At 35.9% G+C, this 20,561-nt stretch overlaps 3 protein-coding genes across 4 annotated transcripts; 2 read left to right on the top strand and 1 right to left on the bottom strand.

Annotated features, from left to right (window-relative positions):
- Positions 1-6,690: 6,690 nt before the first annotated feature.
- Positions 6,691-8,875, top strand: LOC112735730 (mannan endo-1,4-beta-mannosidase 6). Its single transcript, XM_025785246.3, has 6 exons — positions 6,691-6,846; positions 6,936-7,212; positions 7,293-7,487; positions 7,589-7,711; positions 7,891-8,102; positions 8,301-8,875. The coding sequence occupies exons 1-6, from the start codon at positions 6,716-6,718 to the stop codon at positions 8,731-8,733; spliced, it is 1,371 nt and encodes a 456-aa protein (XP_025641031.2). The 5' UTR covers positions 6,691-6,715; the 3' UTR covers positions 8,734-8,875.
- A 99-nt stretch (positions 8,876-8,974) lies between these two features.
- On the bottom strand, positions 8,975-12,171 carry LOC112735719 (serine/threonine-protein kinase STN8, chloroplastic). The gene is made up of 5 exons (XM_025785236.3): positions 11,313-12,171; positions 10,898-11,071; positions 10,330-10,734; positions 9,749-10,112; positions 8,975-9,540 (listed from the first exon to the last, which is right to left on the bottom strand). The coding sequence occupies exons 1-4, from the start codon at positions 11,913-11,915 to the stop codon at positions 9,762-9,764; spliced, it is 1,533 nt and encodes a 510-aa protein (XP_025641021.1). The 5' UTR covers positions 11,916-12,171; the 3' UTR covers positions 8,975-9,540; positions 9,749-9,761.
- Positions 12,172-14,903: 2,732 nt separating this feature from the next.
- Positions 14,904-20,561, top strand: LOC112735699 (phospholipid-transporting ATPase 1-like). Of its 2 annotated transcripts, none has more exons than XM_072213990.1 (9): positions 14,904-15,115; positions 15,228-17,048; positions 17,148-17,475; positions 17,562-18,291; positions 18,408-18,531; positions 18,650-18,869; positions 19,069-19,527; positions 19,636-19,919; positions 20,106-20,561. In XM_072213990.1, the coding sequence occupies exons 2-8, from the start codon at positions 15,446-15,448 to the stop codon at positions 19,808-19,810; spliced, it is 3,639 nt and encodes a 1,212-aa protein (XP_072070091.1). In that variant the 5' UTR covers positions 14,904-15,115; positions 15,228-15,445; the 3' UTR covers positions 19,811-19,919; positions 20,106-20,561. The 2 variants fall into 2 exon arrangements, with proteins under 2 accessions (XP_072070091.1, XP_025641006.1); XM_025785221.3 differs by having other exon boundaries at positions 14,917-15,115; positions 17,145-17,475.

Raw genomic sequence — 20,561 nt, 5'->3', positions numbered from 1 at the left:
GAACAAATGTTTTGGTAACAGTGTATTGTTGAGAACTTTATTTAAGATTAAAATCATTTACATTGACTTCAAATATAATTGAGGTTGCAAAAATTTTTCAATTTGGGTGGTGTTTCAAGGTCATTACTTTTCTGGAGTGCCATTTGATTTGAAACAGTTGTACACAGTTGTACCTAACAATTTTTTGTTTCGACATCAAATAGTACAAAAATTGTTGTACCACTTTGATTAGAAACCTTTAATTGAATTTTGAACCTAAAATAAGTATTGGGTTAGTAACTAATAATTTGATAGATGGGATTATGAAAAGCATAAAGAGTTACCATATTGTTGGATATTATGGTGTTTGATTACATGTGCTACAAACGTAGTTATCTCTTTTTTCATATGCTTTCTTCTTACACTTTTCACATTCAACATATAGTTATCTCCATTGAGTAAGTTTGAGATGTTGTGTAGTTTGGACATAAATTTTTTGTGCTAAATTTGATGTTATTTGAAGGAATAGTGATAAGAGACTTATATAAGTAGTTCAAATAGTATGGAATTTGAATATTTGTAACGTAAAATTTATTATGATTAATAATATTATTATGACATTTGTAATATGAATGTTTATTAAGTTATTTATAGAAATTAATGAATTAATTATTGGGGTACGGTAAAATATAATAAATATAGGGATATGGATTTAATGTCTTTGTAAATTGTAAGTTACAAATTTGGTTAAACACTATTAATTTTTAATTATCGTCGTTGGTATTATTGTATTGTTTTTTGTATATTTTATTTTATTTTTTACTAATTTGGAAATAATAATTGATTTGGCAAAAATTGAGTAGTTAATTTTAAAATTTTGCTAAGTAAACAATGTTATTGACATGACATTAATAAAAAGAGAAAGATATTTTAAAAATAATATAAGTAACTTATTCATCTACTTTATATATTAAGAATAAAAGCTTGGGATCATTTTTGTTACTTCTGTTTGATATGTACTAAAAATGACAAAGCAAAAAAGAAAGATCAAAATAAGACAAACAAATGGAGTAGTTAGTCTTCGGAAGTTCCACAATTGATTAAAAGAATGTCAATATTCAACAGAGCTAGTCAAATACTTTCTCTAGCTTAAAAAAATTTATCTTTTTAATTTATCAGTAACATTACAAAATTACTAAAAATCTAGCACTATAGAAGTGTTTTCTTTTTTGCTGTATTGATAGGATTACTGTACTATGCTAAAAAATTAAAAATAATTGAAAAAAAAATCAATATCACTTGATAATTCTCAAATGAGATATATTTTTATGTGGTGGTTTCTAATTTTAGCTGCAGGTTGGTATATTTTTTTTTTTTGTGACTTTGAAACAAAGTAGCTGCAGGTTGGTATAATTACTCCATTCTACTTTAGAATTTATTTTTTCTATTTTTTTTTGGAAAAAAAGAAAAAGCTGTAAAAGCTTGATTTGAGAGGGAATTAGTTATATGCACTTCATGCCAAATGGTGTAAAATATGAATAAAATCATGGTTGTAAAACTCTGAATTTGACTCTAATACTCTCTTGAGTTTTCAATTTTAGATTATCAACGAATAAATAGGGCTATTGAAAATGATATTGAATAACAGAATGAGAAGAGTAAACAGCAAAGTTGAAAATTTTTAGGAAGATACCTGGAACGAATTTCCTACATTGGCGACACCGAATGGTGACATTGGTCTGAGATCCAGAATCGAGCTCGGCAGGAAAACCGCAATAGGAAGAATGAAGTTTGTACTGTTTCTGCAATTTATGCAATGCGGCTCCGTCGGGGATGGACATCGCGATGGACAATTTGTTTTGAGGAAAAAACAATGGCTCATGGGACTGGAAGAGGATGGAGGAAATAGGATTTTGATACGGAAGAGGTGCCAAGAGGAAGAGAATTTCGAGAAATATGAGAAAAGTTGTTTGGGGTTTTTTATGTATTTTTTATTTGAAAAATAAAAGTTGATTTGGCAAGATTTGAGTAGTGTATTCTAAAATTTTGCCAAGTAAGCAATAGTACTGACATGGCGTTAGTAGAAGAAGAGAAATAACTTAGAAGTAATGTGGGTAAACCTATGTACTTACTTTTATATATTAAAAATAGATTTATTAGACTATACCATAAAAGTTATACAAAGTTATACAATGTAAACAGTTGTAACAAACTCTGAAAATAAAATATTCTTCTAAACGAAGGATGTATATTGAGGATTGTCGGGATTCTTAGGCTGCGTTTGTTTACCGGCATAAGATACTGATACAAAAACACATACAAAATTATATTTAGCAGATGAGATAGACAGAAATATTATGTTCAGAAACACTGAATTAGTGTATTTTGTATCTGTTGACTAGATCAAATCAAAATCAGATTCCTAATTCCTTTCATGAATCTTTTATATAAATAGAATTAATTATAAATCTTTTCCTTTTTAGGTTTAGTTTAATTTTAGGGATTTTATGATTAGAAATCTTTCCTTTATTTTAGACTAGTATTTTTCCCTTCTTTTCTATTTTCTAGTTATTTCTATTTCTGTAATTCCTCTATAAAGAGGCTGATTTCATGTACATTTGATAATACAATACATTCAAACACTTCAATTTGGTATCAGAGCAAGATCTTTGCACTGTGCCTCTGATTTATAGCTATGGCTGACAGTTTCTCAGTCATTAATCCTGAACAGAAGGAGAACACCACTCTTACTCCATCATATTTAAAATTTGAGCAATGTGTACTAGTTAGTGGTGATTCCCATTCAGTTCAGATCACCACATTTCGACTCAATGGGTCAAACTACCTTAGGTGGTCTCAATCAGTTCAGATGTATATCTGTGGAAGAGGGAAGATTGGATATCTCACCGGTGAACGAAGCCAGCCAAAGATCACTTACCCACAATATCATGTGTAGGATACCGAAAATTACATGGTGATGACATGGCTGGTGAACTCAATGGAAGAGGATATCAGCAGTAACTACATGTACTATGCCACAGCCAAAGAATTGTGGGATAGTGTCAAATTTATGAACTTACTCTAAAAGCTAGAGAAATTCAACAAGGGAGTGACAATGTTACCAAATATTTCCACACATTGAAGCAGGTGTGGCAGGATCTTGACCACTTCAATAACTACAAGTGAAATTCAGTTGCTGCTGCCAAACACCACCAACAAACAGTGGAAGAAGGGAGGATATTTCAGTTTTTTGCAGGCCTCAACGTGGAGCTAGATGAAATTCGTGGCAGAATTATTGGAAGAGCAATCCTACCCTCAATTGGAGAAGTATTTACTGAAGTTAGAAGAGAGGAAACTTGTAGAGCTGTGATGATGGAAAAAGACAAGATTGAACAAACCTCTTTGGAGTCTAATGCACTTTTAGTGGCACTTGCTGCACTTAAAAGTTCATCAAATCAGAAGCACCCCTCCAATCTTTGGTGTGACCACTGCAATAAACTTCGTCAAACCCGAAAACCCTGTTGGAAGATTTATGGAAAACCAGCACATCTTAAAGGTAATAAACCTGGTCCCAAAATACGCTCTACTCCAACTGTTCATGAGGCTGAAAAATCATCATTAAGTAAGGAATAGGTTGAGCAGCTCATAAGGCTGTTAAATTCCAGTTCTGTGTCTAGTACTCCTAGTGGTTCTTTGGCTCAAACAGGCAATTTTAGTATTCCTATGTCCCTTAACTGCACCTCAAACTTGAATGCACCATGGATTGTCGATTCAGGTACATTTGACCACATGACCAGCCTCTCCCCTTTATTTAAAACTTATTCTCCTTGCTTTGAAAATGAAAAAATTAGAGTTGCTGATGGTAATTTTTTATCTATTGCTGGAAAAGGTACAATTAAACTTTCCAAAAACATTGACCTAAGAAATGTCCTACATGTACCAAAGCTTTCTTGTAATCTTCTCTCTATTAGTAAAATCTGCAAGGATTCCAATTGTGCTGTGATATTTTTTGACACTCATGATATTTTTCAGGACCGGACTTCGGAGAAGATGATTGGCAGTGCTAAGATGATGGATGGGTTTTATCACTTTGAGGATATTTCTGAGAATAAAATAGCTCTAGAATTTAGTGGTATAAGTTCTATGCCTATAAAGGACCAAATAATTCTCTGACACAATAGACTAGAACACCTTAGTTTTCCATATCTCAAACATTTGTTTCCAAGTTTGTTTAAAAATATTGATTCTTCCTTACTTAAATGTGAAAGTTGTATTCGTTCAAAGAGGCATAGAGCTCCTTATTACTCTCAACCTTATCATGCATCTAAACATTTCCACTTGATTCATAGTGATGTATGGGGTCCATCAAAAATAACAACTCAATTTGAAAAAAAATGGTTTGTAACTTTTATCGATGACCATACACGACTATGTTGGATCTATCTCATGCATGAAAAATCTGAGGTTTCTAAAATTTTTTAATATTTTTCAACAATGGTAGAAATACAATTTGACACAAAAATTTCAATATTAAGAAGTGATAATGGCACTGAATACTTTAATAAAAATCTTGGTGAATTTCTTCAAAAGAAAGGTATTCAACATCAATCTACATGCCCCAATACATCCCAACAAAATGGCATTGCTGAAAAGAAGAATAAACACCTTCTTGAAGTAGCACGTGCCATTATGTTTGAGGGTAATGTTCCAAAGTATTTATGGGGAGATATTGTTCTAACAGCAGCCTATCTCATAAATCGAATGCCCACACGTGTGTTAAATTACTGCACACCGTTGGATACTTTCAAAAATAATTTTTTAACATGTAGGTTGCATTCTGACTTACCTTTAAAAGTATTTGGTTGCACTATGTTTTTACATACACCTTCATATCGAAGTAAACTTGATCCAAGGACAGAAAAATGCATTTTTATTGGCTATTCTCCAAATCAAAAGGGTTATAAATGTTTCAATCCACACACCAAGAAATTTCATGTAAGTATGGATATCTATCCTGACAAGGATATAAACAGTCAAACACTAATAAAAATATAACTTATTTTTATTTTTTTCATTATTTTTGTTAATTTATTATTATTATTATATATATTTTTTAAATTTTTTTGAATGAAAAAAAGAGAATAAATTGAACTTTCATAATTTATTTTAGTTTATCACCAAACAAAATACAAAAATACTAATTTTTATGTTTCTGTCTTGGTGGAAACTAAAGTGCAGTCGACTTTATGTGAAGTTGATACTTGAGAGCCGTTAGATGATTTGACTAAATTTTCATCTAACAACTCTTAGATATCAACTTCATATGAAGTTGACTTTACCTGAATTTTCACTTTTTGTCTTTTGTGTTATATTTTCAGTATTTTGTCTTATTCTCAGAACTAGACACGCAGTCTTAGGTTATATGGAGCCAAATTCAGCTAATGCTCCAAGGCTCCTTTTGGAAGGATGCACATAGAGAAGGGAAAAAAGTGCGGGTGTTATATATCAATACTAATGAGTGAATAAATAATATTGTTACTTGAGACACTAAGGAAGAATCTGAAGTATATAATTGATAATTCTTTAAAAAATAATTCTAGAAGTAAGAAGTGCATAGTCCTTTGAAATTGAAAACTATTTTGGGTAGAAAAGAAGCCGAAACTCTGTTTGCATTATCATTAGCTTAGTTATCTCAGTCCTATACTATATTTGAAACACTTTTTTTTTTTTCTAACAAGAAAAAAACTGACTGAATTAATGTAAATATGTACATGTAATGGTGCAACCATGCAATGCAAGCATCTGTATCTATTTTTTCTTTTTGGTATTCGCATCTGTATCTATATTTGTTGCGTGCAACGCTGCATGGTTTCGCAAACTTCTGTAAATATCCATTGAGACTTGTTTTGTGGATTTGGAACTCCATGATTGATGGATTTTACTCGGAACTTAACAAACTCCTTAGTATTATTTGGGGTTCAAAATTACAGATGAGAAGCAGCACCGGCACAAGCATCATAAATTCATAGTCGCTATGTTTATTGTGATACTTTTCACTAAAATTGAATTCCTTTTCAAGTTTTAAACTTGTTTTGAGTTGGTGTCTTAGATTAATCTTTAGCATTGCGGCATATCACTATGCACTAGCAAGAACAGTTATATGATTTCAACTACTACAACTAGTGATTCAAACCAAAGAGTGATAAATTGAACCTTGCCTAGAATACAATACAAAGTGTGCCTGCCAAGTCACACCGACAAACCTTGCTTTGGTCTTCTCATCCTGTTTTCAAGTAGCCACAGGTATGACCTTTTTGGTTTGTGTTTTCTCCTTTCCATAAATTCCAAACATCAAGTTCTTCAAGAAATGATTCAGATGGAGACATCACATCTAGGATTCACTTCCTCTATATATAATGCATGTTTGTAACGATCTTCAAATTCTTACTCATACAACAGCTAGTTTCAAATCCAATAATGTTCCCTGCTTTGTGGAACCCACCTGAGCGTACCTTAGGCGTTAGGACTCACATTTTTGCAACTTTACTCCTACCCTTGAATATTCTATCCTCTTCTCAATATTGATCAGAACAAAAACTTAACTTGGCTTTAAAGCTTAGTAATAGATCAGAAACATGGTCTCAACTTGCACACTACTCTTTAGGGTGATCACATATATAATGTGGTCCATAACTAAAACAGAATGTGCATTCAATACCTGGTTAATAAGCTTGCTATGGAGAATCAAAGGAGTGTTATTACCTTGATCCTTTTTCTGATCCTTACTAAAAGCGTAAGTTCAACTGAATTTGATAGCAGTGAATATGAAGAAGGGGAAAGCCATTCCATATCCTTCCAAAGCTCTAGGTATGTATTATAATTTACAGTTCTAGAAATAAACATGCATGTTGTGTCTTCCATTGGGCATTGATGCATGATATTGTGGTTTCTTTAAGGAGCGAAATGGGAGATGTCGAAGAAGGTGAATGGGAGATGGTGCAAACCAAGGGAAACCAATTTGTGGTGAGGGACCAACCTTTCTATGTGAATGGATTCAACACATACTGGCTGATGGTATTTGCTGCGGACGAGTCCACCAGAGGAAAGGTCAGTGAGGTGTTCAAGCATGCATCCTCAGTAGGCATGACAGTTTGCAGGACTTGGGCCTTCAATGACGGTCAATGGCGAGCCCTTCAGAAATCTCCATCAGTTTATGATGAACGCGTCTTCAAGGTAGTAACTCTAATCTCGATCTATATATATAAATTAAGAGATGAAGATTGTTGGATTCACATCATAACATCACAAGACAGGCACTAGATTTTGTGGTGAGTGAAGCAAAGAAATACAGAATAAGGCTCATACTGTCATTGGTAAACAACTGGGAGGCTTATGGCGGCAAAGCGCAGTATGTCAAATGGGGAACTGCTGCCGGCCTCAACTTGACCTCCGATGACGACTTCTTCTCACATCCAACTCTCAGAAGCTACTACAAGAACCATGTTAAGGTGAAAACTTCCTTCAGGATTTTGACACTTTCTGTCTTGTCTTGTGTCAGTTTATTCCTCAAGAGTCAGAGTCAAGACTAATTTGGTTCCAATACTATTAGACGGTGCTCAACAGAGTAAATACATACACAAACATCACCTACAAGGAAGACCCTACAATTTTCGCTTGGGAACTCATGAATGAGCCTCGATGTATCTTGGATTCCTCAGGTGATACATTACAGGTTAGCCTCTCCATAGCTAAATCTTTCCACTAAAAGAAAACAAACAAGGTTTGTTTCATTTCCCATTCATCATCTTCTTCAACGTCTCCCATTTCTCACTAGTATTGCATTCTAGTGAAGTAGTAATCAGCAGTTCTTTCAAGGATACCATACTTTACACATATTTGCATGTGCTTTAGGAATGGATAAAAGAAATGGCATTCTATGTGAAGAGCATTGATACGAAGCACCTAGTGGAGATTGGTCTTGAAGGATTTTACGGACCCTCGACACCTCAAAGAGTTCAGTTCAACCCAAACGTATTTGCTCAACAGGTTGGAACTGATTTTATCAGGAACCACCAGGTTCTCGGTGTAGACTTTGCTTCTGTTCACATCTATCCAGACTCTTGGTAAGTTTATTCAACGTTAACTGCAAACCTTCCATTCAAACAGCTGCAATTATATCCATATATCATATTCATATGCAAGTGGGTACTGGCATACACTGTTATGTAGATGTCACAGGATTTCTAGTAATTTTCCAACATGCACACCTTTAGACATGAACATGACATCTTTCTGACTAAGAATTAATTACCTGGTTGAAGGATTTCACAATCAATTGCTGATACCCATCTCCCATTCATAAAGTCTTGGATGGAAGCCCACATCGAGGATGCTGAAAAGTACCTTGGAATGCCCGTTGTTTTTGCCGAGTTTGGTGTATCTTCAAAAGATCCTGGTTACAATTCATCATACAGAGACAACCTCATAAACACAGTGTACAAGACCATCCTTAACTCCACAAAGAACGGAGGTAGCGGGGCTGGAAGCCTTTTGTGGCAGCTCTTTCCTGATGGAACAGACTACATGGATGATGGATATTCAATTGTTCTCTCAAAATCTCCTTCCACCTCAAGCATCATATCCCTTCAATCCACAAGGCTTGCTCTGTTCAACTCCTTGTGTTCTAAGAGATGTCACTGGAGTTGTAAGAAGAAAAGCATGTTCCAAAAAGTACTATATCATGATGAGCTCTAACACCATGTGGTGAAAGTCACAAATGGTATTATAGTCATATAACCATGCATGTGTTGATAGAAGTGGATGCCACACAAGAGTCTCAACTTCAGTCTTGAAATGATACTAAAAAGAAAGTAAAGAGACTGGAGATTCACCATCCCGTTCTGCTTGTGTTGTCCAATAGTATTTTTTGTTGTTTTTCTTTCTTTTTCGGTACAATGCCAATATTTCTATACATGGAATGATATAACATGTGTGATAGCTGGTAAAATAAGTTAGCATTGCAGGTCTCAGGTACATATACACTCAATTTGGCACATAGACACTTCCAAATCAAAATGCCTTGTGGAAATGAATACATAATCTTCAATCAAGTATCATCTATTAAAAGGAAAAAAAAACCCACATATAACACAATGTTAATAAATTGCTACTTCACTTATCTCTATATCTTGTTTCAAGATGTAATATTATATATGGTACCACAGGCAAGGTCCTGGCATTCTCAGACCAATCACCTCCTGTAGAAACAAACCATGGGAGAATAGTGATTAAGATCTTACAGTCATTAAGTGCTCCTGCCTGAGTTTTCTGCCATATAGATTTCAAGAAAGATGTATATCTATTTAGCAGAAGCAAAGCTCCTTTCCTGTCTAACATATAAACTTTGCGATGCTTACTCTGTGGCTGAAACTGTGTATAAAGTCTTCCCCTGACTTATACTAGGAGAAAAAAACCAAACAGGAAAAATAAGAACAAACGAACAAAATCTTATAACTGATGGTTGTCAACTCATAAGTCGGGTGGTCTTCAAATGTGCTTCTCCTGATAGAAATAATATTAAGTTATTATTAACACATAACATATTCAATTGAAGGCTATAAAAATTATGAAGATGGATATATTTTGATAGAGCAAGATCAACAGCAGCAACAAGAAACAAAGAATTTCTACTAAAACTATCCCTATAAATCTGAAAGGTCAATGAGGGATCAAAACATGAAAGAATCAGAATATACGAGGATATACTTACTTTGCTAGGCGGATCACTTTCTGTCTAAGCTTAATTTCGAGAGGACTGCAGCTGCCTGATCCCCGCCCAGAAGAAAATAAGGATGTCTTAAAGCAGCAGCAGCAGATAACCGTCCTCTTCTCAGGTAACCTCTCTCCGATATAAGCTTTGTAGCTAAGTCCCACCCTCTACCAGATTCACTATCCAGAATTTGAAAATCAGGCCTGAGGCGAGTATAGTCTCTCCATTTTTTCAAATCATATCCGCAGCTTTTTATTTCCAGATTGAAATTCCTCAAAGCAGCAGCAGACCTCAACGATGGTATTGCCATTTGCAGAAGCACAATCCCAGCCGAATACATATCAAACAGATCAGGACTGTTTAACTGCAACAATCATCAGATAATTCCACTTCAGCTCTTCCATGCAGAATTTATATACATAATGCACACATGTGTGGAACAAATAGTGAGAGGCAATTAACATTAATATATTAGCAGATCATGACACTATATTGAATTAAGTCTGTCCCAAATCTTCACTAAAAAACTGATGCACCTAGTCATGAACTTTGACCAGATGAATATGGTAGAAGCAACAAACCTGCCACAAGATTGGCGAAAGGAGAGCTGCAATTGGCTCTGGTGGAGGACTCGGCGTTTCTTCTGGAAGTACATATAATTCCGGGGGACAGAAGTAAGGATCCAGTAGTGTCTTGTTGGGAACATAATTCTTTCCAATCCGTAGGTCAGTTGCGGCACCAAAATCAATGAGTTTAATCCGACCACGCTTAGTAACTACCAAGTTGTCTGGCTTTATATCCCTGTGAACAATTCCCGTGTCGTGAATTTTCTTAAGAGAGGTAATAATCTGGCGCATTACTTGCTTGATGATCAAGGCATTTCTCTTAGAAGAGTCTGCGCCTCGCAAGACTCGTCCAAACATGAGGGATTCTAAGTTTGAGGGGAAGTTGCGATCTTTCATGTAATCACCAAGAGTGAGATCTCCCTGTAAAGTTGCAGGACCCTCCATTTAATGTGAAAGTAAACTAAGAACCAAACCATACTAAGACAATAATTTTGTTTTCTACTACTAAGATTTAACATGAAATTAGTAGGCATTGCGTTATACAGAAGAATAGAAAGAAGAAATATCAGCTTATTTAGAGCACCTCAAACTTCCAAACAAGCCATTTTCCACCTTTTGTGAACTGTGAATTTGTCTTATCAGCTACAAAACTTCCAAGGAATTCGGCACATGTTTCGGGTGCTGCTCTAGCGAGCCTGTAGTTAAACCACTCCTCAAAATCACCGAATTCTCGGGCCCCTTTGATCTCAACCTTCACCTGCAGAAAAACAATTCTCAATTGTTAGTTTGTTGATTTCTCACTCTATCCCCAATGTCCCAACAGCCTAACGACTAATCTGTAGTGAATTTCAGCTCCATTAAGGATTTGGAGCTGCTGTGTACAATGGCAGAATTCGAAACCCCGAAACCCAAACCGGAGGAGTGAGCTAACCACTCGATCATCCCAACTTGGTTAAAATTGTTACATTGTTATGCGATGAGATGAGATAGTAAGATACCTTTTTAAGAATGACTTTGTCCTTAGATTGAGATTGGGGAACAAGAGCAGACCGAGGCGGAGGCCGTCGTGGCCTCTTCTGGTCCGCCGGCGAGTCATTGAGATTCTTTGGGAGGAGTACACCAGAGTACACAACACCGAAGGACCCCTCGCCGAGCTTTTCTCCGACGAGAAAATCAGTCCTCTTGAGGTTCCTCCTTCCGGAAAGACTGTCCAGCGCGAGCTGAAGAGGGGCCAGAAGGTATGCATCGATGGCGCCGATGAGAACCCCGGGCCTTGCAGTGAAATAAATCCAAGCAAGGCCGCCAAAAGCCACTATCCACCACCGCTGCGTCTCCGATAAGCCCTGAAAGTAAGGAGCATTCTCCAACTCCAACAAACCGGTTGCCACGTCATCAAAGAAAGCATTGCACCTGATGAGGCCCCTCCTACTCTTCCTCTTTGAAGTGATGGGGAGTAGTTTTTTGTGAGCAGGCGAGAAGCAGCAGATTGCCGCTATTTGGTTGTTATGCAAATTATAATAATAACAATAATGCTGTTGGACTGTGGCAGTGGCAGTTGGAGTTGGAGGGAGTAGAGAAGCCATGCCTAACACCACATTCATTTCATTCCAATCCCAACAAAGAAATGACGCCTTCAAGCTTTCCACCTTGGCACCTTCCCCTCTCAAAAATCAGTAACGGTTGCTCTTTTGCCACATCTTCACTCCCTCCTCACTGCTCAGTGCTCACCTCACTTTATGATTTTATCCATCACTCTCTTCTATTTTTCTTGGTCCAAATTAAGGCTTCAAATGGAAACCTCATCCATCAAACTGGAAGGCCCAAAAACATTAAACTCCTCTCCTCGCACTTCTTTCCAAGGAAAACCGACCAAAGAAAACAAATAAATAAAACTAGGGTGGGAACGAAACTATTGATAAAGTTTTTATTTTTTAAAAGTAATTTATAAAATTTAATTTAAAAAAATATTTTTTTAAAAAAATATAATATTTATGTTTAGTAAATTAAATTAAAAATAATTTTTAATAAATACAAGTATTGACAATTACATTTAATAAGGTAGTTTTTAAAATTTAAAAATATTATAAAAAAACACAAATTTAAGTGTTAAATTTAAAAATTACTTAATATATGAGAGTATATTAGATTTTTAAATTTTAAAAAGTACATTTTTAAAAGTATAGTTATCAGAACCGAACCGGTGATCAAACCGGTAAAATTATTAGGTCATTGAGTTATTGGTTCAACCGGTGGGTCACTGGTCGAACTGGTTAACCCGGTATAATTAAATAATTATGTAAAATTTAATTATTTTTATTTATTATAAGTATTTTTATTTGTTTTTATAAAAATAATTATCATTTTTAAATTTTAATATTTTATTAATTAAATTTATATTTATTGTATTATTATATTATTATAAATAAAAACTTACATACAGTTAATTTTTATGTGAAGTTGATATTTAAAAATAGTTAAATGATTTGACAAATTTAACTAAATAGTGTCACCCGAAGGAGGTGGACACTTTTAAAATTAATTGTGATGTGAGTCTGTTTTCTGATTGGAACCTAGCAGGAATTTGTTGTGTTATTAGAGATTCTAATGGGCGTTGGATTTCGGGTTGTTCTAGTAGCTATCCTCCAGGGCTTATCGTCAGATGTGAGCTTTTTGCTGTTTGGAGGGGTTTGATTTAAGCTTGGGATTATGGCTTGAGAGATATTATGTGCGAAACAGATTCTCTTGACATTTTGCACATTTTAAAAAATCCGGTAAATGGGCTAAATTGTGATGTGGTTGATATTCTTCAGAAGATACAGGAGCTTCTATCAAGACCTTGGGTTGTGGATTTTGAATGGATTACCCGTGATGCCGTGGCAGATTGGCTGGCGAGATATGCGGTCAAGACCAATCCAACTCATGTTATTTGGTCGGAACCTTGTGATGAGCTTCAGCATCTTATGCTTGTTGATTTAGGATAATCTCTTTTTTTCTTTGTTTCTTTTTGTTTAGTCACCAAAAAAAACTAAATATCATCTAATGATTTTCAACCATCAACTTCATATGAAAATAACTGCATGTGAGTCTTTACCTATTATTATATACTACAAGTATTTATTGAAAAAATAATATTAATAGATATCATATAATCATGAAAAGAAAAAATAATTTGTGATTAATAATTTTTTGTTTATCTTTTTAATATATATATATATATATTAATAAAATATATAGTTAAATAAAATATAATTGATTTAAAAATAAGTGACTTTAAAATTAAAATTAATTGAATATTAGTATAATAAAAGGTTACTATATGTATTATAATTGGGATATATGTTAGTAAGAATGAGTGTAGCTTGGTGGCATGAGATTTCTTTTTCGGTCCATTTCGGTTCTCAACCTTGAGCGATCCTATCCCTGGACCGAATCGGTATAGGGTCTGATTTACCAATTTTCTGATCGAATCAGTCGGTCCGATCCGATTTTAACAACTATGTTCAAAAGTATCGTAGTCATTTAAAAACTAAAGTACAAACACATCTTCAAAAAACTTTACCAAACCTAAATCTATAAATTTTACGTTTTTACTAAACAATAAACAAAATTTTTATTATTTTATTTTAATCGATATTTATCATTCTAGATGAAAAATATGTTCCATATCTATGTAAAAGCTAAAAAGAATATATACATCCGGGTTTTTTTTTTTGGTGACATATACATCCGGGTTTTAAAATCATAATTTAAATTAACAAATAATATTTATATCGTTTAAATAAACAAATAAATATAATAAGTTATTTATAAACAAATAATATTTCCACCCGTTTATAATATATTTTAAGTGAATATTTATATTAAAAATATTATTTAACATTTTTTCTTTAACTTTCATTTAAAATATTAAAAAATAGAAAGAAAATATACACAATATATAACACAAAAGTTACAAAAGGTCGGTTAATTTTTTTTGTTATGAAAATAGAAATGGTGATATACTTTAACATCGTAATTTTTGGTGTTTTTTAAATATGTGGAAGTACACAAATTGGAGGGTCGATTTTTGTACATCAAAATTTTTAATTTTTTTTAAACACAAATCGAACGGTCCGATTTGTGTACTTCAAAATTTTAATTTTTTTTCAACACAAATCGGACGATCCGACTACAGAAATCGAACAATCCGATTTGTGTACCTAAAATCAAACTATCTAATTTTTGTATTTTTTAAAAATTAGACGGTCCGATTTATATTATATATATTAAATTATCTCATATTTTAAAAAAATAATACAATTAATTATAATTTAAAAAATATCATTGTTAATCCAATATTAAAAATAAAAAAGTGACAAGGAGTCGGATAGATATGACTGGTGACCGAGCTGAGCTTACTAAGCAGGCAGGTATGCAAATGCAATTACAAATCATGCGTGGTTCTCCGCTTCTGTCTCATTTCCAACCTCCATGTCAATTTAGCTGTCATTCTACTTACTAATCTTACATCTAACTATTCATAATCTATTCATAAGACAACGTTTCATTTTCTTCTTTATTTTTTTTAATTTTCCTTTTTATCTCCTTTATGGATTTGGAATTGGACCCACAAAATTAATTTTAAATAATATAATTTTTGGTTTGCATTTGAAAGGCAAAAAGTAATTAGGTAGACGACGTGAGCAGATCCCATATTCTCTGTTTCTCTATGCATTATTCATTCAATCAAACCTCTCTTCTGACATAACGCCCCATACCCCTTTTCTTGTCATTCCCCTCCCAACCGCTTTTGTAATTTCAGGTACGAACATTTCATCGTTTTGTCTCTCTCTTTGTTTCTTTCCTTGAATGTATTTGGATTCCATTCCATCATTTCACATGTTTATTTATTTCTCCTCTATTTTATGTTTTAGGAGGCTTGCCTTCTGAGTTGCTGAACCAGAAAACACAAGTTCTGGGAGGGGAGTAGCTTGAAACGCTCTTCGTTATCGTCATTATTATCATTATTATCATTATCATTATCATTGTCATTGTCATTAACATCATTCAATCATTCATCATTCATCATCATAATTAAAGAAAATGCAAACGAAATAAACGTATCTAAGGCCATGGTGGCGGGCATTGTTTCATGCTAGATGTAAAGCTTCGTCGATTATTCACGTTATTGAGCAATGTCCTCGGAATCGGAATCGAACCGGTGTTGGTAAATTTGTCTAAAGGCCATGCAGTGGAAAGTTTCCCTCTATTGAAGGAGGGACAAGTAGGGCAAGGGCAAGGGCAGGAGCAGGGTCAAGGAACGCCAATGGATTCGCATCGGCGTTCGCATTCGAATTCTCTCTTGCCATTTGAAATATGTGAGAATAGTAAACCTCATCATCATCATCATCATCATCATCGGAGTCGGAGTCGCTTCAAAAGCGGGCAGTTCGATGACGGCTTTTACGTGCATGAAGCCATTGCCAGGTCTGTGTACATAAACGATCCCAAGAGAACCAATGAAAACTATGAGTTCACAGGGAACGAGATCAGAACAAGCAGCTACACTTTGCTTACCTTCTTGCCTAAGAATCTCTTCATTCAGTTCCACAGAGTTGCTTATCTCTATTTCCTTGCCATTGCCGCTCTCAACCAGCTTCCTCCATTGGCTGTCTTTGGAAGAACCGCCTCTCTCTTCCCCCTCCTCTTCGTCCTCTGTGTCACCGCCATCAAAGATGGCTACGAGGATTGGCGCAAGCACCGCTCCGATCGATTCGAAAACAACAGGGAATGCCTCGTGCTTCAGGAACATGGTAACTTCCGCCCCAAGAAATGGAAGAGAATACAAGCCGGCGACGTGGTTAAGATCTCCACCGACGAGATGATCCCGGCCGACATAGTCTTGCTGGGAACGAGTGATCAGAGTGGGATTGCCTACATTCAGACCATGAATCTGGATGGAGAATCGAACCTGAAAACAAGGTTTGCGAGGCAAGAAACGGTTACGGCAGTGACGTCAGAATCGTGTGGAGTCACGGGAGTTATCAGATGCGAGAAGCCTAACAGGAACATCTATGAGTTTGCAGCCAACATGGAGTTTAACGGGAACAAGATTCCGCTGAACCAATCCAACATCGTGCTTCGGGGTTGCGTGTTGAAGAACACTGACTGGTTAATCGGAGTGGTGGTGTGTGCCGGACAGGAAACAAAAGCAATGCTCAACAGTGCAGCTGCTCCTCCCAAGAGAAGCAAGCTGGAGATATACATGAATAGAGAAACCGGTTGGCTCTCGATTTTTCTTTTTGTGATGTGCTCCGCCGTGGCCCTTGGGACGGCCGTGTGGCTCGTCCGCCACAAGCAGCAGCTAGAGACCTTGCCTTACTACAGGAAGACATACCTCAACCTTGGCCCCCATTTTGGAGAAGTTTATAGATACTACGGCATACCCATGGAAATACTCTTCTCCTTTCTCAGTTCCGTTATTGTCTTTCAGATCATGATACCGATTTCTCTCTACATCACAATGGAGTTGGTTCGTGTGGGACAGTCTTACTTCATGGTGGAAGACATGGATATGCATGATTCTTCTTGTGGATTAAGATTCCAGTGCAGGTCCTTCAATATAAATGAAGATTTGGGTCAGATACGTTATATATTCTCTGATAAGACTGGAACTCTCACAGAAAACAAAATGGAATTCCGGAAAGCTAGTGTGTTTGGAAAAAATTACGAAAGCTCCATCCCTGTGCCTCCTGGTATTGTTTTGTATTGTATTTGTTTATGGAACTTCATATCTTCAATGTGTGTTGCATTGACAATGTTAATGTTAATGTTATATTTTATCACTGCAGCAGTTAAAAGTAAACGAAGATGGAAGCTCAAATCTGAAATTCCCATCGATTATGATCTGATGACATTGTTGCAGAAAGAAGAAGATCCAAGTAGCGAGGAAAGAGTTGCTGCTCACGATTTTTTCATCACGTTGACTGCTTGTAATACTGTGATCCCTGTTGTTAATGGTTCTAGGCCTTCCAAGGAAGATGATGGTGTAGTTAACATTGATTACCAGGGAGAGTCTCCCGATGAACAAGCTCTCGTTTCTGCTGCCTCTGCATACGGTTACACTCTTTTTGAGAGAACAAGTGGACATGTTGTTGTTGACAAAAATGGTGAAAAAATCAGGTAAAGAATAAGGACTGGTTCTCTTTTGGTTTTTGGTTGCAGTCTAGATGTTTGATGTTTTGCTTCAATTGTATTTGCATGCATAGACTGGAAGTGCTGGGGATGCATGAGTTTGACAGTGTGCGGAAGAGAATGTCTGTTGTTATTCGGTTTCCGGACAATGCTGTGAAGGTGTTAGTTAAAGGCGCAGATACTTCCATGCTTAGCATCTTGGCAAATGACAAGGACAGTGTATGGCATGGGACGCAGACTCATCTGAATGAGTATTCTTTGGAAGGTTTGCGCACACTTGTGTTGGCTTCAAGAGATCTCTCAGAGGAAGAGCTTCAGGCGTGGCAAAGCGCCTATGCAGAAGCCAGCACAGCATTGTACGACCGGGCTACCAAATTGCGCCATGCAGCATCCCTCATTGAATGCAAGTTGAAGCTGCTTGGAGCTACCGGGATTGAAGACAGGCTGCAAGAGGGTGTCCCTGATACCATTGAGTGCCTTAGACAAGCTGGAATTAAGGTCTGGGTTCTAACCGGCGACAAGCAAGAAACTGCCATTTCAATTGGTGTCTCCTGCAAACTTCTCACCCCAGATATGCATAAGATTATCATAAATGCCAATTCCGAGGCTCATTGCAGAGATCTCTTGGTTGAAGCTAAAGCCAGATATGGTGTGAGACCTTCGGGTAAAGGACATGGGAATGGCAAGTGCAAAACCATTGCTGATTTAGGAAAGGAAGAAGACGAAGAAGATACAGCTCCAATGGCACTCATAATTGATGGCACCAGCTTGGTTTATATTTTGGAGAAGGAAGCAGAATCAGAGGCAAGATTAGATTATTAGATTTTTTTTCCTTTCTAATTTGAAAAATATACTGTATGTCAAACTTGTTCATCATAAACATATTTATTGTTTGTTCTCCGTTTATGTTTTTTCAACAGCTTTTCGACCTTGCAACTGCCTGTAGGGTTGTGATATGCTGCCGGGTTGCACCCTTGCAGAAAGCAGGAATTGTTAATCTTATTAAGAGCCGCACAGATGATATGACATTAGCCATAGGAGACGGTAATTTCTTTTCTACAAGCCTTGTTTCCACTTTTACATTCAAAATTCAGATATAATCTGGTATTAACTTTTGATCACATCATACATGTTCTTATTTTTTGGCTATTTTCTTGGATAGGGGCCAATGACGTGTCAATGATCCAAATGGCGGACGTTGGTGTTGGAATATGTGGCCAGGAAGGGCGCCAAGCAGTGATGGCATCAGATTTTGCAATGGGTCAATTTCGGTTCCTGAGAAAACTACTACTGGTTCATGGTCACTGGAATTATCAGCGTCTTGGCTATCTAGTTCTTTACAACTTCTACCGTAATGCTGTCTTTGTTTTCATGCTATTTTGGTGAGTATAATTCTCTTTTGGATATTACAGGCCCTTTGAACAAAATCGGTTCTTTCTTTCTTTGAACTACTTTATTTGGTGCCATCCTGAAACTATATATCCATAGGCTGAGAAGTAAATAAAGTATAATATATCCATATTAGGGTGGTATTTCTTTTTTGTAGAATGACTCTAATGGCATTGTCTTCCTTGTTTATAGGTATATACTGTGCAGTGCTTTTTCTACAACTTCTGCCTTGACAGAGTGGAGTTGTGTATTATACTCCGTGATATACACATCAATACCTACCGTGATTGTTGGTGTTATGGACAAAGACTTGAGTCAGAAGACTCTGTTGCAGTATCCGAAGCTGTATGGTGCTGGTCACCGGCAAGAGGCTTACAATATTCGATTGTTTTGGTTAACAATGATTGACACACTATGGCAGAGCCTTGTTGTGTTCTTGATTCCAGTACTGACTTATCAGAACAGCTCAATGGATATTTGGAGCCTGGGCAGCTTGTGGACAATTGCGATTGTTATCCTTGTAACCGTGCACTTGGCTATGGATGTTAATGGTTGGATATTGATCATGCATGTTGCTGTATGGGGTTCAATTTTCATTACATATGGTTGCCTCATAGTATTGGACTCTATACCTCTCCTTCCGAATTACTGGTTAGTATATGATTGATATCTGTTATGAAACCATTTTTTTAAAAGTTTAAACTGATAAGGTACATAAATAGTTATATCTCTAACTAATTATATGATTTTCATTTACAGGACTATTTACCATCTAGCGTGCTCCCCAACATATTGGACAACGATTTTGCTTGTAACAGTTGTGGCATTGCTCCCTCGATTTGCATGCAAGGTTGCTTCTCAAATCCTATGGCCTTCAGATATTCAGATAGCTAGAGAAGTTGAGGCAATAAGTAAAGAACATGGAGATTGGTAGGCAGGGCAACAAGCTAAGTGTATAGTTTGTTTTGCGTTATTGTCTTCTAGAAACTAGGCAACTCTATTGCATTGCATTCTTTGGCACTTGCGGTTGGATAGATCATCGGGTAAGCCTCTTTTATTTTGTCCCTTTTTATCTCCCTATTTTCATGGATAATGCAAAGTTCCAAACTAGCTATGTATAGCTAATTTAAGTGTCTAAGAATAGCTTAATTATTGATTGCTCTTTCTACAAATTATACTAAATATGTTTGGATTTGGTGCTTTTTTTGTTGAATCAATTCTTCATCCAGATGAGTAGCCGATGAACAGAACGAAGTGATGGGATACAATTGAATCCTAATGTGTGATTAGGCATATAAGTATTGGGAAATCACATGGAAATTTATGAAACCAAAGCCTAGTGAAAACATATATGCATGGCTTGGGTAATGAAGGTAAAAGCAGGAGCAAGTTTGGAAGGGGATAAGCTCACAGAAGATGATCAATTTCATGCAATTATCTTATTTTTGACTTTGGGGGGCATTGCCACTGCCATTGCCGTTGAAGACCTGAATATATATAATATATGATGTGACGATGATGATCTTAAAAAAAATTAAATGTGCTTGTTTGAGAGAAATTAAGGTTCTGAGAACTGAGTCCTTGCATTGGATGAGTGTCCCTACTAGAAAGTACGCGTGCAATTTCCACAATGCTCCTATGTATTTTATGTATGCATGTATGAATATTTTTTTTGTTCTTTTGTA

This window comes from Arachis hypogaea, chromosome 2 (genome assembly GCF_003086295.3).
Source record: "Arachis hypogaea cultivar Tifrunner chromosome 2, arahy.Tifrunner.gnm2.J5K5, whole genome shotgun sequence".
In the NCBI taxonomy this organism is placed as follows: Eukaryota; Viridiplantae; Streptophyta; class Magnoliopsida; order Fabales; family Fabaceae; genus Arachis; species Arachis hypogaea.
The sequence above is the reverse complement of the archived record's forward strand: the minus strand, read 5'-3'. Positions and strand labels throughout refer to the sequence as shown.

Coding starts and splice junctions, on each gene's coding strand:
- LOC112735719 (XM_025785236.3), bottom strand. CDS start 11,915: ATGAATGTGGTGTTAGGCATGGCTTCTCTACTCCCTCCAACTCCAACT. Junction 11,072..11,312: donor ACAAAGTCATTCTTAAAAAG/GTATCTTACTAT, acceptor GTTTTTCTGCAG/GTGAAGGTTGAGATCAAAGG. Junction 10,113..10,329: donor TTTCGCCAATCTTGTGGCAG/GTTTGTTGCTTC, acceptor TGATTGTTGCAG/TTAAACAGTCCTGATCTGTT.
- LOC112735699 (XM_025785221.3), top strand. CDS start 15,446: ATGCTAGATGTAAAGCTTCGTCGATTATTCACGTTATTGAGCAATGTC. Junction 17,049..17,144: donor CTCCATCCCTGTGCCTCCTG/GTATTGTTTTGT, acceptor TTATCACTGCAG/CAGTTAAAAGTAAACGAAGA. Junction 19,528..19,635: donor CCTCTCCTTCCGAATTACTG/GTTAGTATATGA, acceptor TTTCATTTACAG/GACTATTTACCATCTAGCGT.
- LOC112735730 (XM_025785246.3), top strand. CDS start 6,716: ATGGAGAATCAAAGGAGTGTTATTACCTTGATCCTTTTTCTGATCCTT. Junction 7,213..7,292: donor ATGATGAACGCGTCTTCAAG/GTAGTAACTCTA, acceptor ATCACAAGACAG/GCACTAGATTTTGTGGTGAG. Junction 7,488..7,588: donor ACTACAAGAACCATGTTAAG/GTGAAAACTTCC, acceptor CAATACTATTAG/ACGGTGCTCAACAGAGTAAA.